The sequence below is a fragment of the Epinephelus lanceolatus genome, chromosome 1 (assembly GCF_041903045.1).
Source record: "Epinephelus lanceolatus isolate andai-2023 chromosome 1, ASM4190304v1, whole genome shotgun sequence".
Classification (NCBI taxonomy): domain Eukaryota; kingdom Metazoa; phylum Chordata; class Actinopteri; order Perciformes; family Serranidae; genus Epinephelus; species Epinephelus lanceolatus.
In genome coordinates, this window is record NC_135734.1 from 5,667,483 (window position 1) to 5,680,334 (window position 12,852).

Below are 12,852 nucleotides of genomic sequence, written 5' to 3' on the forward strand. Positions count from 1 at the left end.
CCTGAGCTAAAAAGGGACGAGATGGTTGCAGAGTTTCTCCTGGACAGGTATTTTTAGTTTGCCTCTAAGTCTGAATCAACACGGACAGACTCTGCGTACACCGGCGAAGTAAACACTGTGCAACAAGAAGTAAATTCTTCAGTGCAATACAGTCACGAGTTTCTAACAGATGTTAGAAACTGCTGCAGAGATCTAACGCTACAACCAAGAGAGCTCAGGATGTGTAGCAAACCTGGCCTGCTACGTCAAGCTAGCCCTGAGATGACCGTGGGGGGAGAGTTGTCCCAACGGGGAGATGCCAGCAGCGCTGTGTCGTTGCTGGACTGCTGCGTCCTTGTGTTCACTGAGACATGGATGAATGGTAACATATCAGACTGCGGTGCCGTAGCATTGTTCCGACCTCTCATTGTTCCGACCTCTTATTAGTCCGACGTCCCGTTGTTCCGATATGTGATTATACTAGGCTATACTGTATTTGTGTACCATAGAGGATCAGCAACGCAACAAAAGTAGGCTACTGGTTGAGATACAAGTGTCATAGAGAGAAGAGAATGAAACACCATAACCTCCTGTTATTAACTCTGGGGTCCGGGTTGTGTGGGGAGCTTCCGTGGTGCTGAACGGCTCCCGGCGGGCGTATTTTTGCCTTGATGGTGCGCCGCGACCGCCGCGACCACCGTGGCAAAGACAAAGGAACTGGCTGTGGATCTGAGGAGGACCAAGACACCGGTGACCCCTGTTTCCATCCAAGGGGTCAGTGTGGACATTGCAGAGGACTATAAGTACCTGGGGGTACACATTGACAATAAACTGGACTGTGTTAAGAACACTAACGCTCTCTACAGGAAGGGCCAGAGCCGTCTCTATTTTCTGAGGTGACTGAGGTCCTTCAACATCTGCTGGACTATGCTCAGGATTTTCTATGAGTCTGTGGTGGCCAGTGCTGTCCTCTATGCTGCTGTGTGCTGGGGCAGCAGGCTGAGAGTGGCGGACGCCAACAGACTCAACAAACTGATCCGCAAGGCCAGTGACGTTGTGGGAACGGAGTGTGACTCTCTGATGGTGGTGTCAGAGAGGAGGATGCTGTCTAAGCTACGAACTATCTTGGACAATGTCTCACACCTACTCCACCATGTGCTGGTCAGGCACAAGAGTACTTTCAGTGGGAGACTCATACCACCAAGATGTACCACTGAGCGCCACAGGAAATCATTCCTGCCTGTGGGCATCAAACTGCACAACTCCTCCCTCTGAGTGGCCCTGAGACTTTTTCACACACTGCAATAATTTAATTTAACTTGTGCAATAACCCCATTCACCCTGACTGTATATATTCTGTTTGTGTAAATTTTGTTTACAATATATATATATATATATATATATATATATATATTTACGTTTATGTTTGTTAATAATTCCTGTTTATTTAACTATATATTTGTTAATACTATTGTTTAAATTTCTTATATTTTCATGTATCTTCACTCTCTTGCAAGGAGCACCTGTAACATAAATAATTTCCCCTCAGGGATCAATAAAGTATTTCCGATTCTGATTCTGATTCTGATTTTCCTGACCCTAACCAAGTGGTTTTTGTGCCTAAACCTAACCAGACCTTAACCACAGGGCATCATGATGATTTCGGAACAATGGGTTTAATATGGTCGGATCAATGGGATGTCGGACCAATGGGCAGACCCCAGACTCCAGTGTTGAGCTAACGTGGCTAACACTACATAGAGCAGACAGGGAGGCTGCATCGTCTGGTAAGCTCCGTGGTGGCAGTCTAGCAATATACACAAACAATTCATGGTGCTGTGATGTGAAGAGGATCTCCCAGTTCTGCTCTCAGGATGTGGAGTTTTTGGCTGTGAAATGTTGACCCTTTTCATCTTACTATTGCACTATATGTTCTTTCTTATATGTTGCACAAATTGTTTTTAAATGTTTTGTTTCTTTTTGCATGAGGTATGCGAAATGTCATTTCGTTTTTTGTGCAGCAGCCTAAAGAAGTTCAGTTCAGTTCATAACGTTATATATGACAACACAGCATCCAGTTGCTAATGGCTGTTAGCCTACTATAGCGTAGCCTCTGAAACATTAACGTTATCTTCCTTGTGCGTTTCCACTTACTAGTCATCACTGACTCCGGTTGAGTTTTAAAACTCTGGGGTTGCGTTTGACTGTCTTGGTTGTAACGTTACACTCACTCTCTTCTTCCGTGATTCTAATGTTACCTTGCCAACGCCTACGTCTATCACAGACGTAATGAGGACATAATGGAGGAGGGGGGAGTAGGCCTTTGGAGGGAGGTGGAGTTGCAGGAGGAGGGGGATGGGACTTTGGAGGGAGGCGGGAGTTGGGGATGTTCAAATTTTTTCTAAGTGCTGTGTGAACTGCAAGTAAGGTAAGTGTTGCTTTAAGTCAAACCTGAAAGGGTGGAAAACCATGTGGAAAACATGACTCCACACAGATGTAATGTTATCTGCTTCAGACTGTCTGCTGAGGCTGAGGATTCAGTGGACATTTAGGTCATATGCTTCATGTACGGCAGGATTTATTGGCTAAGCCTTTTTCCATTGTACTCTGTCGCATTATGTTTTTATTAGTGCAACAGCTTTTCCACCTCAGTCAAATGTAAAGAAAACTTAATGACTCACACACCCATACACTCATTTACTCACTCAGTTACTCCCTTATTTATCCACTCACTCACTTTGTCCCACAGTGACTCACTCACACTTCTACAACACCCATGAGTTGAATTTAGACAAGAAAGAAAGAAAGAAAGAAAAGAGATGCAACATTCTGTTGGGGGATTTTGAGATTCCAGTCGTAGTCTCAGTGATGAGCAGATCTACAGCGCAGATGGTGTACTATCTGTGGAACAGCGTGACTCCCTTCATTTTGATATAAACCAGTTATGCAGTCACAGAAACATGATGAAAGGTCATCATCCAGCTGTATGTTTAACGTAATGCTAAGAGCTCAGCTCAGCTCAGGAAGTGACTAGCAGATAAGGAGAAATGAAATAAAGGTGTAACACATGATGTCAGCCTACCTTCTGCTCATCCAGGTGGCGCAGCAGTAAGGAAAGGCAGACACAAGTTAGAGCAAAAGCTGAAAAGACACAATGAAAACATCTCAAAGAAATTCTCAAACAAAGGTACTGACAAAGGTAAAAAATAAAAAGAAGAAAAGAAAGGAAAAAAGAGAAAAGTTTTACATTTTATATCCTTTACCTCCAATCAGTTGACAAGTTAAAACAGAATTATGCCTTTGCGGTTGTATGCCTCAGTGAACCAGTCAAGTTGCACTTAAAGTTTACATCCATGTCTGTGAAAACATTGATGCTTTACACACATCTTTCCCCCGGCAGCACAGAGGATCTATACAATCAGCACAGTTTCAAGATGGTCACCCAAGATGAGCATCACATATTCAATATCTGACCAAATGTCTCAACCTCTGTTCCTGATCTATGATGTTAAATTATGGCCAGAAAAGGGTTTTTGCATAACACTATGATGTCACAGTGAAGTCGACCTTTGACCTTTAGCGAATGAATTACTGAACTATGGCAAAAACATGTTTTGTTAGTTCACAGTGACCTTGATGTTTGAACTCCAACCTCCAACTTCTAATCAGTTCATCGCTGAGACCAATAATTGTGTCAAATTTGAGAAACACCCTCAAGGCCTTCTTGAAATATCAAGTTTACTAAATGAGACAGACTCAAGTTCACAGTCACCTTTGTCCACCACAGTTTACACGGTTCACTGTTGAATTCTAGTGAGCATTTGTGCCAAATTTGAAGAAACTCTCTCCAGGTGTTCTGAAGATACCTAAAGAACAGACCTTTTGATTGGTATTTCTAGTTTTTTAAACACTTATGGCAATGACATGGGAGTGTCCATGTACAACTTTATTAGCAGCCAAAAACAGTATCTACATGTGTTTATGCAGTGTCACAATGACAGTACAAAGTATATGTCTGATGAGCATTACCTGCACTGGTGTTTAATTTGAATGACAAAATTAGCTGTAGCTAAATTGGCTGATGCTTAGTGAATTTAGCTACCACTGATTTTAGGTAAGCCAACTACCACTGATCCTAAACCAATCCCTGCCCTTGACATACATGAACACGCACACCTCATTATCATAGAAACATTACGAACACTGGAAAGTTTCCTGTAGTGAGGAAAATAGGAGATGTTTGGTGGGCAAGGAAATCAGTGCATTACTGACCAAAATGCTAAGACCAAAATATGATACATTTTTAAATGAAACTAGTAAGTCAGAGATCAGTAGAAGAGTAAAATAAGCAATAATAATTAAGTTACAATACACTTTATCAGCTGAATCAACTTTTTAACCAATCAATTGGACCCTAAGTTTGGAAACCTGCAGAGCTTTATTTCTTTTTAATTAATTATTTAGTGAACAATATTTGTTAGTCATGAATTTTCTTATTTCATATATTTTTTCCATCTCTTGCCAGTTTCAGACCTTCAGACCAGTTTGGTCATTATCTTGTGGAACAAATTAATAGGATTTCTCAAAGGCTGCTTACATGTTTTGAGAGGTTGGAGCTCCTGGTATCCACATTGTACCTGTAATTTAACAAAAAGACAGTAGACTTTAGGTGTTTTACTTTGGAATACATACAGCTATCCACTAACAACACAATGCAACATACATTCTGGTAAGAACAACAGAGAGAGAGGAGTCTGAAAGTGGAAAGGGACAAGTTTTTTCTTAACCCTTAAATGGGTTCATCATTTCAAAGGCTGTGGGGGAGAGTCACTAAGTGGGTGCACTTTATATCATGAGAAGCCCTGAAGGTGGGGATGGGTCAGCTACTCAGGTCATGTGGCTTCATGCCATCATTCAAAAATAAACTGATCATTTGTATAAAAATCCAAAATGATACATATTTTATGAATGACATATTTTGTATGTTCTTGTTGAAAAATAATGAATTACATTTTTACAACTCTGATAATTGCCCAGATAAGGGTATAAAAACAACAAAAATATTGTTATGTTTTGGGGCCTATTCTCTACAGTAATCAATAATACAAAGGTGTGAAACACTGATTACTATTTTTTTTTTATTCTCATTGTATTGCCACCCAATAGTTCAGTTCAGTTCAGAGGAGGGAGCTGGTGAGGAAGACAAGCATTGGGAACAGCAGGAGTTCAATTTGAATGGTAGCTCTTGTGAGGAGGGAGCAAACCAGAGTGAATTAGGAAAGATTTATATGTTGAAGACAGAAGTACTGAACATTGTTCTGTAGAAGATGCAGTGGTTTCACTGTACATACTGTACTGTATATGTCTGTCTGCAATAACACCTGGTGTGTTGTCTGGTGAAGTGTCTTAGTGAATGAGAGGAGAAAAGGAATCATTCCTTTATTTCTCTCACTGTCTCTCTTACACACACACACACACACACACACACACACACACACCGGAGTTAGTATAAAGTTACACAGAGGAATAGAGCACCTACTACTACACCAATCTGCTTCCCTGCACCAGACAAGTTCTCGACTCCACCACCAACTATCCATGATAGGATAATGTTGGGACATCACAATGAAGATGATGGTAAAAACATAGGAGTAAGATATTTTGTTAATAAATGTTAATAGGTTGTTGTTTATTCAAAAACTAGATTTGTTTGGAGGTTCAAAACATACTAAATATAAAACTATTGTTCCGTTTTGTTTTGTTTTTTTCACATTTTGAAAATTTTGCATGTGAAACATGAAAGAAAGTAGCTAATTAACTGGTTGCAAAATGTTTTAAAAGTAGGCACGACATATTAAATGAGGGGGGAAATGTTGAATTTATACCCTAAATGAGGGAGATACAATATGTAATTTGAAAAATAAAGGTCATATTTTGGAATTTAAAAAAAAAAAAAAAAAAGGAAAGTGTGACAATTGTGCATGTCTGTGTATTTTGGGGCCTGTGAGTACATGACAGTAGAGTGAAAAAACTGAATTTACCATTAAGTATTAATAAAGTATATCTTCTTCAATTTAGCCTAGATACATTAGAAAATAGGGATTTTGGGGGTGGTGCGGTGGTAGAGTGGTTAGCATTGTTACCTCACAGCAAGAGGTTTCCTGGTTCAAAACCAGGGTGGGGGTTTGAACCCCAGGGTGGAGGAACCCTTCTGTGCAGAGTATACATGTTCTCCCAGTGTCAGCATGATTTTTTTATTGATATTTATTATATCTATTTATCATTATTATTGTTATTATCATTATCGTTGTTGTTTTATTAATGTTATTGTTATCTTTTGTATTTGTTACTACATCTGATGAGATATCAATGCAAATAAACAACTTAGCTAATAATAATAATAATAATAATAATAATAATAATAATAATGATAATTATTGTATCAATGTCCCAATGTCAGCTGGGTTAGGCTCCAGGCCCACCCGCAACCCCTAACTGTTTAAAGGGTTACAGAAAATGAAGTGGCACCCTAGGTGGCTGCCTAGGTTGTCTATAGGAAGATCCACCATAAAATGAAGGCTTGATATACAGCACAAAGAATGTGCATCAGCCATTGTGCACCTAACACAGGAAAAGTATAATGCTTTTGTTTTCCTCAGTAGGTATGTAGGTAGGTAGGTAGCTATCCTGGGTTACCAAAGGGTACCAATATGAGTTCTTTGCAGTTACTATCTCCATTAGCATAAAGGGTGCATGGTGGAGCAACCAAAGTATCTGTGGATTCACATAAATTTGGAAATGTACATAGTGTGTCCCATGTTTCTGGTAGTTACTAGGTTCTGAGGAAAAAAATGTGGTGGAAGGTGGAAGGATGGGTTGGGTGGGGGGTTGTCTGAAAAGAAAAACAAGGAAAATTATCCCTGTGTATTTAATTTTACAAGCAACACAGAGATAATGGACAGCTCTCCTGGGAAAACTAAAGATAAAAATCATGTATGCCAATTAAATAATTAGATATGGCCTGCATAGGAGAGATAAGTGATGAAAAATAAATGTATGGATCTGGAGCAGCATTGCTATACTGTATAATGAACTCTGTGATCAAGTTGCAGATTGAAGTCACTTCCTCTCTGGCAGGAATGTGGTTTCTTTTTCTTTTTTAAGGCTACTGTGTCCCCAAGGACTTCCTCTTAAGTGCCGTCACCAGGGGCTTCTTTGAAAGGACCCTGTTCATGTTTGACAAAGGAAATCCACCCGTGTGTCGGATAACATTGCACAGACATCATGTATTCTTCAGCTCCTCACATCTCTCTGGATCTCTCTCTGTCTCCCCCTCTGCTCTGCTCATTTGCTGTCAGCATCTTTCTCAAGTCTGCAGAGAAGACAGAGGATGACACTGAGCTCTGCAGAAACCTGCCACAATCTTTTCACCTGTTCTCGGATCTCTCTCTCTCCACTTCAGTTACAGAGCCACATATTTAACCTGACATGCTAACTCCTACAGGAGTTCCATGGCTGCCTAAAGTAAATGGAGCATGGGAGTCTATAACGAGGTTGTAAAAGAAATTCTTTATTGACTCAGAGGAGGAAAAGCACAGAGTACTGAACTGAGCCCGCTGCTCCAACTTTACTATAAAGATGCACTGTACATCTCAGTAGTGTTCAGCTCTCCAGAGAGCAGGCAGGCTTAAAGTAGATGACTGACAAAGCCTCTATATTGTAGTTTTTGTGCCGAAGCCCTGTGGACCAGCTGCTCCCCTGTTAGCCCCTGAAAGCAAAGCTAAAAAAATAAGACTGTCAGACTTAAAAAATTTCAACAGCAGAGTCTTCAGTGTCTACAACACTTTAAACAGTTGGCACAAAAAACTTCCCCAGTTGCTGAGGCTTTTCATACACTCTACAACGATTTTTGCATTTCAAAGGGAAACAATAGTCTGTAAGAGCAAATGTTGGGAGGACAGTTTGTTGTGTCCCAGGCTCTTCTGCCTTGTTCTCCCTTCCCCCTGTCTTTAACAACTGCCTTCCCCCATCTCCTAATATTTGTTTTTACATCTTTTTCCCAATTTCCTATAGCTCCTCTTTACATGGCCTCCTTAAAGAAGACAAACAGATACATAATTATACAACTATTTAAGGCTGGGCAATATATTGATATTATATCAAGACAGACTGTTCACATAAACTGTTCATACACTTTCCTATGAAAAGTAATGCACCCAAATTTGTACATATCCCACGTAATAATGAGCCAGTAATTCATACATAACCCACATATTTTGTGAAGGGAGTAAAGAAGGAAGTGGTCCTGAGTGGTCTTGCAGGTTGGGGTGGTGGATAGGTCACAAAACACAGGGCTTTCCTATGGAGATGGGTGTTCAAAACCATGTATGTCCTCACCGTCTTAACCCCTAGCCACAGTAACTTTTATTGCCTGAACCTAACCTCTGTAACTTTACGTTAATTACATAAGTTTAGGTTAGGGATGGAACGTAATTTGTGGGACGCTAATCATACAAACTGTTGTGTGCGCATTTTCGTAGGATGTCATGCAAATCATTCTAGGAGGATAAGTTGATCAATATTGTGATGTGGGACTAGATATCGTTTCAGATTTTGTACTGTATGTTGTAATATTGGAAGTGTTTTCTTTTCCTGGTTTTAAAGGCGGCATTACAGTATAGTAATATATTTTCCAAACTTGCGTTATTTGCCTTTACCCACTTAGTCATTACATCACATTATATGGATGATCATGAAAAATCTCATTGTGTAAATACTTTGTGAAAGCAAATAGTCAAACCTAAAGTGCTGTTGCAATATCGATATTGACGTATTTGGTTAAAATAGCTTGATATTGGATTTTCTCCACATTGCGCAGCCCTACAACTGCTTTTGTATTTGTAATTTGGACCGTATCTGTAAACTATTCAATGACAAAATGTTTAACTGAACATGCAGAATGTTCACTGTCAACATGTGTTATTTATTTTTCTATAATATCCGTAGCTGGCATCTATAGCAAGATTAATTTTTTATTGTTCTATTTCAGCAATTTAAAGCTCTTCATTAGCTTAAAGAGCCACTGTGTAAAATGGGTTGAAAACCGTTGAAAACAGTGACATCAGTGGTCAAATTCTAGATTGTAGGGCTCACTTGCTCACCCCTCGTACAGACAAAAAGCCTTGCGCAGACAAGAGTTTTTCAGGAGTAGGTCTATCTAGCGAAGAGGTGAATGTTTATTTAGAAATCTAAACCATGTTATGATATTGTAATGAATCCCTCACGAGCAGGAGACCAGAGGAGCGTTCAGGAAAAAGGCCAGTTTATTTGAGCACTCCACAAACTCCGGTAACACTCCAGGGGGTAAAAGACTCCGTCCCAAACTCTGACTCTTCTAGCGTAACACACACACTCCATACACACATTCTCGTTTACAATACCTAGCGGGGACCCCCTCCCCTCTCTGCTCCACCAATCTCCAGCCCGCACACTGACTGACAGCGTAGCCGGTAAACAGAGCTCAGCTGTTTATTTAGCCTAGCAATATCTCCGGACTATAGTAGCTGCAATGGACGACTTTGAACGCGATTTTGAAGAGTTTCTTGTAGCGGACACAGATCCAGAGCCATACCTGTTTGAGCCGGAGCATACAGATGAGGAACTCCATGTGTTTGATGCTGAGCGGGTGAGAAGAGAGGCTGAATGCACAGAATGGGATTTGGTGCTACTGCTACCATCGTTGGGGAGATATATCATCAGGAGGAAAAGCGCCGCACAGAGTGCATCACAGGAGTGAAGCTGCGTCTTCTTTTCCTCGCAGATGACGGTTCGGGTTCATTCTCTCCTGTTGTGTGGTAAGTGTGGTCCATTCGCAACTTTATAACTAAAAAAACCTTCCACCACTCTCTATCTACGAACTACTAACACTCTCTGCTGTTTCCTCCTCCTTCTTCCTTCCTTCCACTGTCTTCGTTGGTTTATTTATACACGCGAAACGCGTTCTCTGGCTGGCTGGATTGTCCGCTCGGTCTGCCGTACATACATGGCGGCGCAAGATGGCGACCTCTCTAAAGCAAAGCCCTTGCTATATATATATATATATATATAAAAGCATAATTATAAGGCTACAAAAACCAAACGAATTTTATTTTATAGCAATTATACACTTATATAAACATATTAATGGGTAGAATATTCAGATTCAGATTCAGATTTGACAATAAACCATGCCAAATATTACACACTGGCCCTTTAAGTCCATCTAATGCTTTATATCAACTCTACCTTTCATTTCTATGCTGATGATACTGTCCTTTATTGCTGTTCACTCACTCCTACTAAAGTTTTTTTGTATCTTTAGTATGCTTTTGATAGAATGCAAGAACAACCTTGTCAGATGCAACTTGTTCTAAATGCAGAAAAATACCAAACTTGTGATTTTTACAATGTCAAGACCAGTAAATTTTGAGTTGTCCAAGAAAACTTACCAAATCAGGTCAACAAATTGAGTTGGCATCTACTGTTAATTACCTTTTAACTGAAGACCACTTGCCTTTTAAGGCATATAGCCAGTATATCATGAAAAAGCTAACGTTTTTTCTTGGCTTTTACTTCAGAAACAAATCTTGCTTTTCTTTTCATGTCAGACGGAAATTGGTGATAATACCTGTCATTGATTATGGTGATTTGTTGTATATGAATGTCCCTGCTCACTGTCTTCACATGCTGGATAGCATGTATCATAGGGCCCTGAGATTTATTACAAACTGTGGATTACTTACTAACCATTGTGTTTTATACACAGTGAATTGGCCTGCTTTCTGTACACATCGCCTCAGTCACTGGTATGTCTTTATTTACAAGGCTATTGTTGGTTAAATTCCCACCTACTTATCTTCTCTTTTGAAGATAAAATATGGAAATCATTATCTCTGTTCTGGACTTTTTGCATCTTCTTGTGCCAAGTCAAAACTGAATTGGGGAAAAAAAAAGCTTGTGGGTTCTCTGCACCAACAGCATAGAACCATCTGCAGAATGATCATAAGCTTCAGGTCACCTTGAATGAGTTTAAAGCCATGCTGAATTCTATTGAGTCCAGGTCGTCTGTGTGCAACGGTTTTATGTGATTATTTTTTACTCAAATCTATGTGTTTTTATGTAAATTTTATTTGTTGTTGAAACTCTGTGTTTCTGCTGTTCTTGACCAGGTCCCCCTTGTAAAAGACATCTTTGATCTCAATGGGAGAAACCTGGTTAAATAAAGACTAAATACATTTTTTTAAAGCATGACTGATTTAAAGCACGAGACAAGACAAGGACTTTCAACATTCAACTTAAACCAGCCTGATCAATCAGTGATGTTGCACTGTTATTCCACATGTTCTGTAGAAAAAACACATGACCACAGAATGGGGTTGGCACTGTTGTTCCACCAATAAGCTGGCAGCAGAGGTTGAAATAGAGCCGAATTGACGTCTATGTAAAACACAGATACACAGTAGGCCATTTTAGAGGGGACGAAGGGGGTCACCATCCCCCCTGTTAGCAAAATGAACAAAATATGTCCCTCTTTTTTGAATGATTACATTTTAGCAAAGCATTTTTAACTGGCACAGCATTTGTAGCATTGTTTTAGTAACCAGAAAACTCACAGACCAATTGCATGGATTAAATCATCTTATGTGATGCTTCTCAGCCAATCAAATCTGTGCAATTCAGTAAGCATTGAGACTCGACTAAGACACGAGGGTGAAATGTGAGAGAGATGAGACAAGAGACATCAGTCAGTCAGAGAAATAGGAGAGTCAGATGAAATTCACATGGCGTGTTCTAAAGACAGAAAAGTAGACAGTGAGGTGACGACCCTTCTCCCATGCTCTTGGTGGCTGTTGCTGGTTCTTTCCTGGTTGTGTTGCAGGAGCTGAGAGGATGAGCCACACCTAGGCCCAGTGTGTGATCTGGTATAAATATCTCCCTCCTTCGTCAGTGTCTCTCTCACTCACAGGAAGACCGTCTCCTCCCAGCCGGCCTGAGGACAGCTTCTGTTATTTTTTTTTAGTTTGTTATCCATACACAGTGCCACGCACCCATACATGCAGCTCACCACTGACCTACTGATTACACATTGTATTAATAATTAACTTATGTTTTTTAATAAATCATTGTTCATGGCAGCCATTTGGTCTTCTTCTTTTGTCACAGCTTTTGAGCCAGACTGTGACAGTGAAAACAGAGCTTTGACAAAGAATGGACAGACTTGTCACTATGAGACAAAGCACAGAGCAGCTTCTGAGCAAATGTACCCGCTCAAATCCAAAATGAGGGCACAGAAAAATGAAACATTTTAAATAATCAATCTATCAAATTATTTATCACATGAAACTATATTATATATTACCACTTCCTACCTGTATATGACAAAAATGCCAAAGAAAATAAGAAATTATTCATTTAATTAAGTAGTTGTTTATATATATAGTTTATTCATGTTAGTTTAGTTCATGTAGAATGAGCATATCATTTTGTTATAGATTTCTTATAGCCTAATAGACTTTAACCAAAAAAGGGAGAAAGAAATTAGAAGAAAAGAAAAGAAAAAAGAAAAAAATGAGAACTTTGCATTTTTTTAGGGCATATAGAACAGTGTTTTTCAACCTTTTTTGAGCCAAGGCACATTTTTTTCATTGAAAAAATCACACCACCAAAGGCACACCACCAGCAGAAAATGTTAAAAAATGAAACTCTGTAGCCTATATTGACAATATAAAGTCGTTCTCATCAAAGTGTCTTGAATAGGAATCAAATAAACACAAAGAAAAAGTATTTTATAATCGTTCATATTTCTACTCACTCAGTGTGAAACCTGGGCCTGTT

At 39.6% G+C, this 12,852-nt stretch overlaps 1 protein-coding gene across 1 annotated transcript in view; it reads right to left on the minus strand.

The window, feature by feature from the left end:
- Positions 1-12,852, minus strand: part of LOC117256981 (copine-9-like) — a 351,865-nt gene that overhangs the window by 213,427 nt on the left and 125,586 nt on the right. Inside the window, exon 5 of the mRNA XM_033626735.2 lies at positions 4,577-4,616. Coding sequence (XP_033482626.1) covers positions 4,577-4,616 — 40 coding nt within the window. The remainder of the gene's footprint in view (positions 1-4,576; positions 4,617-12,852) is intronic.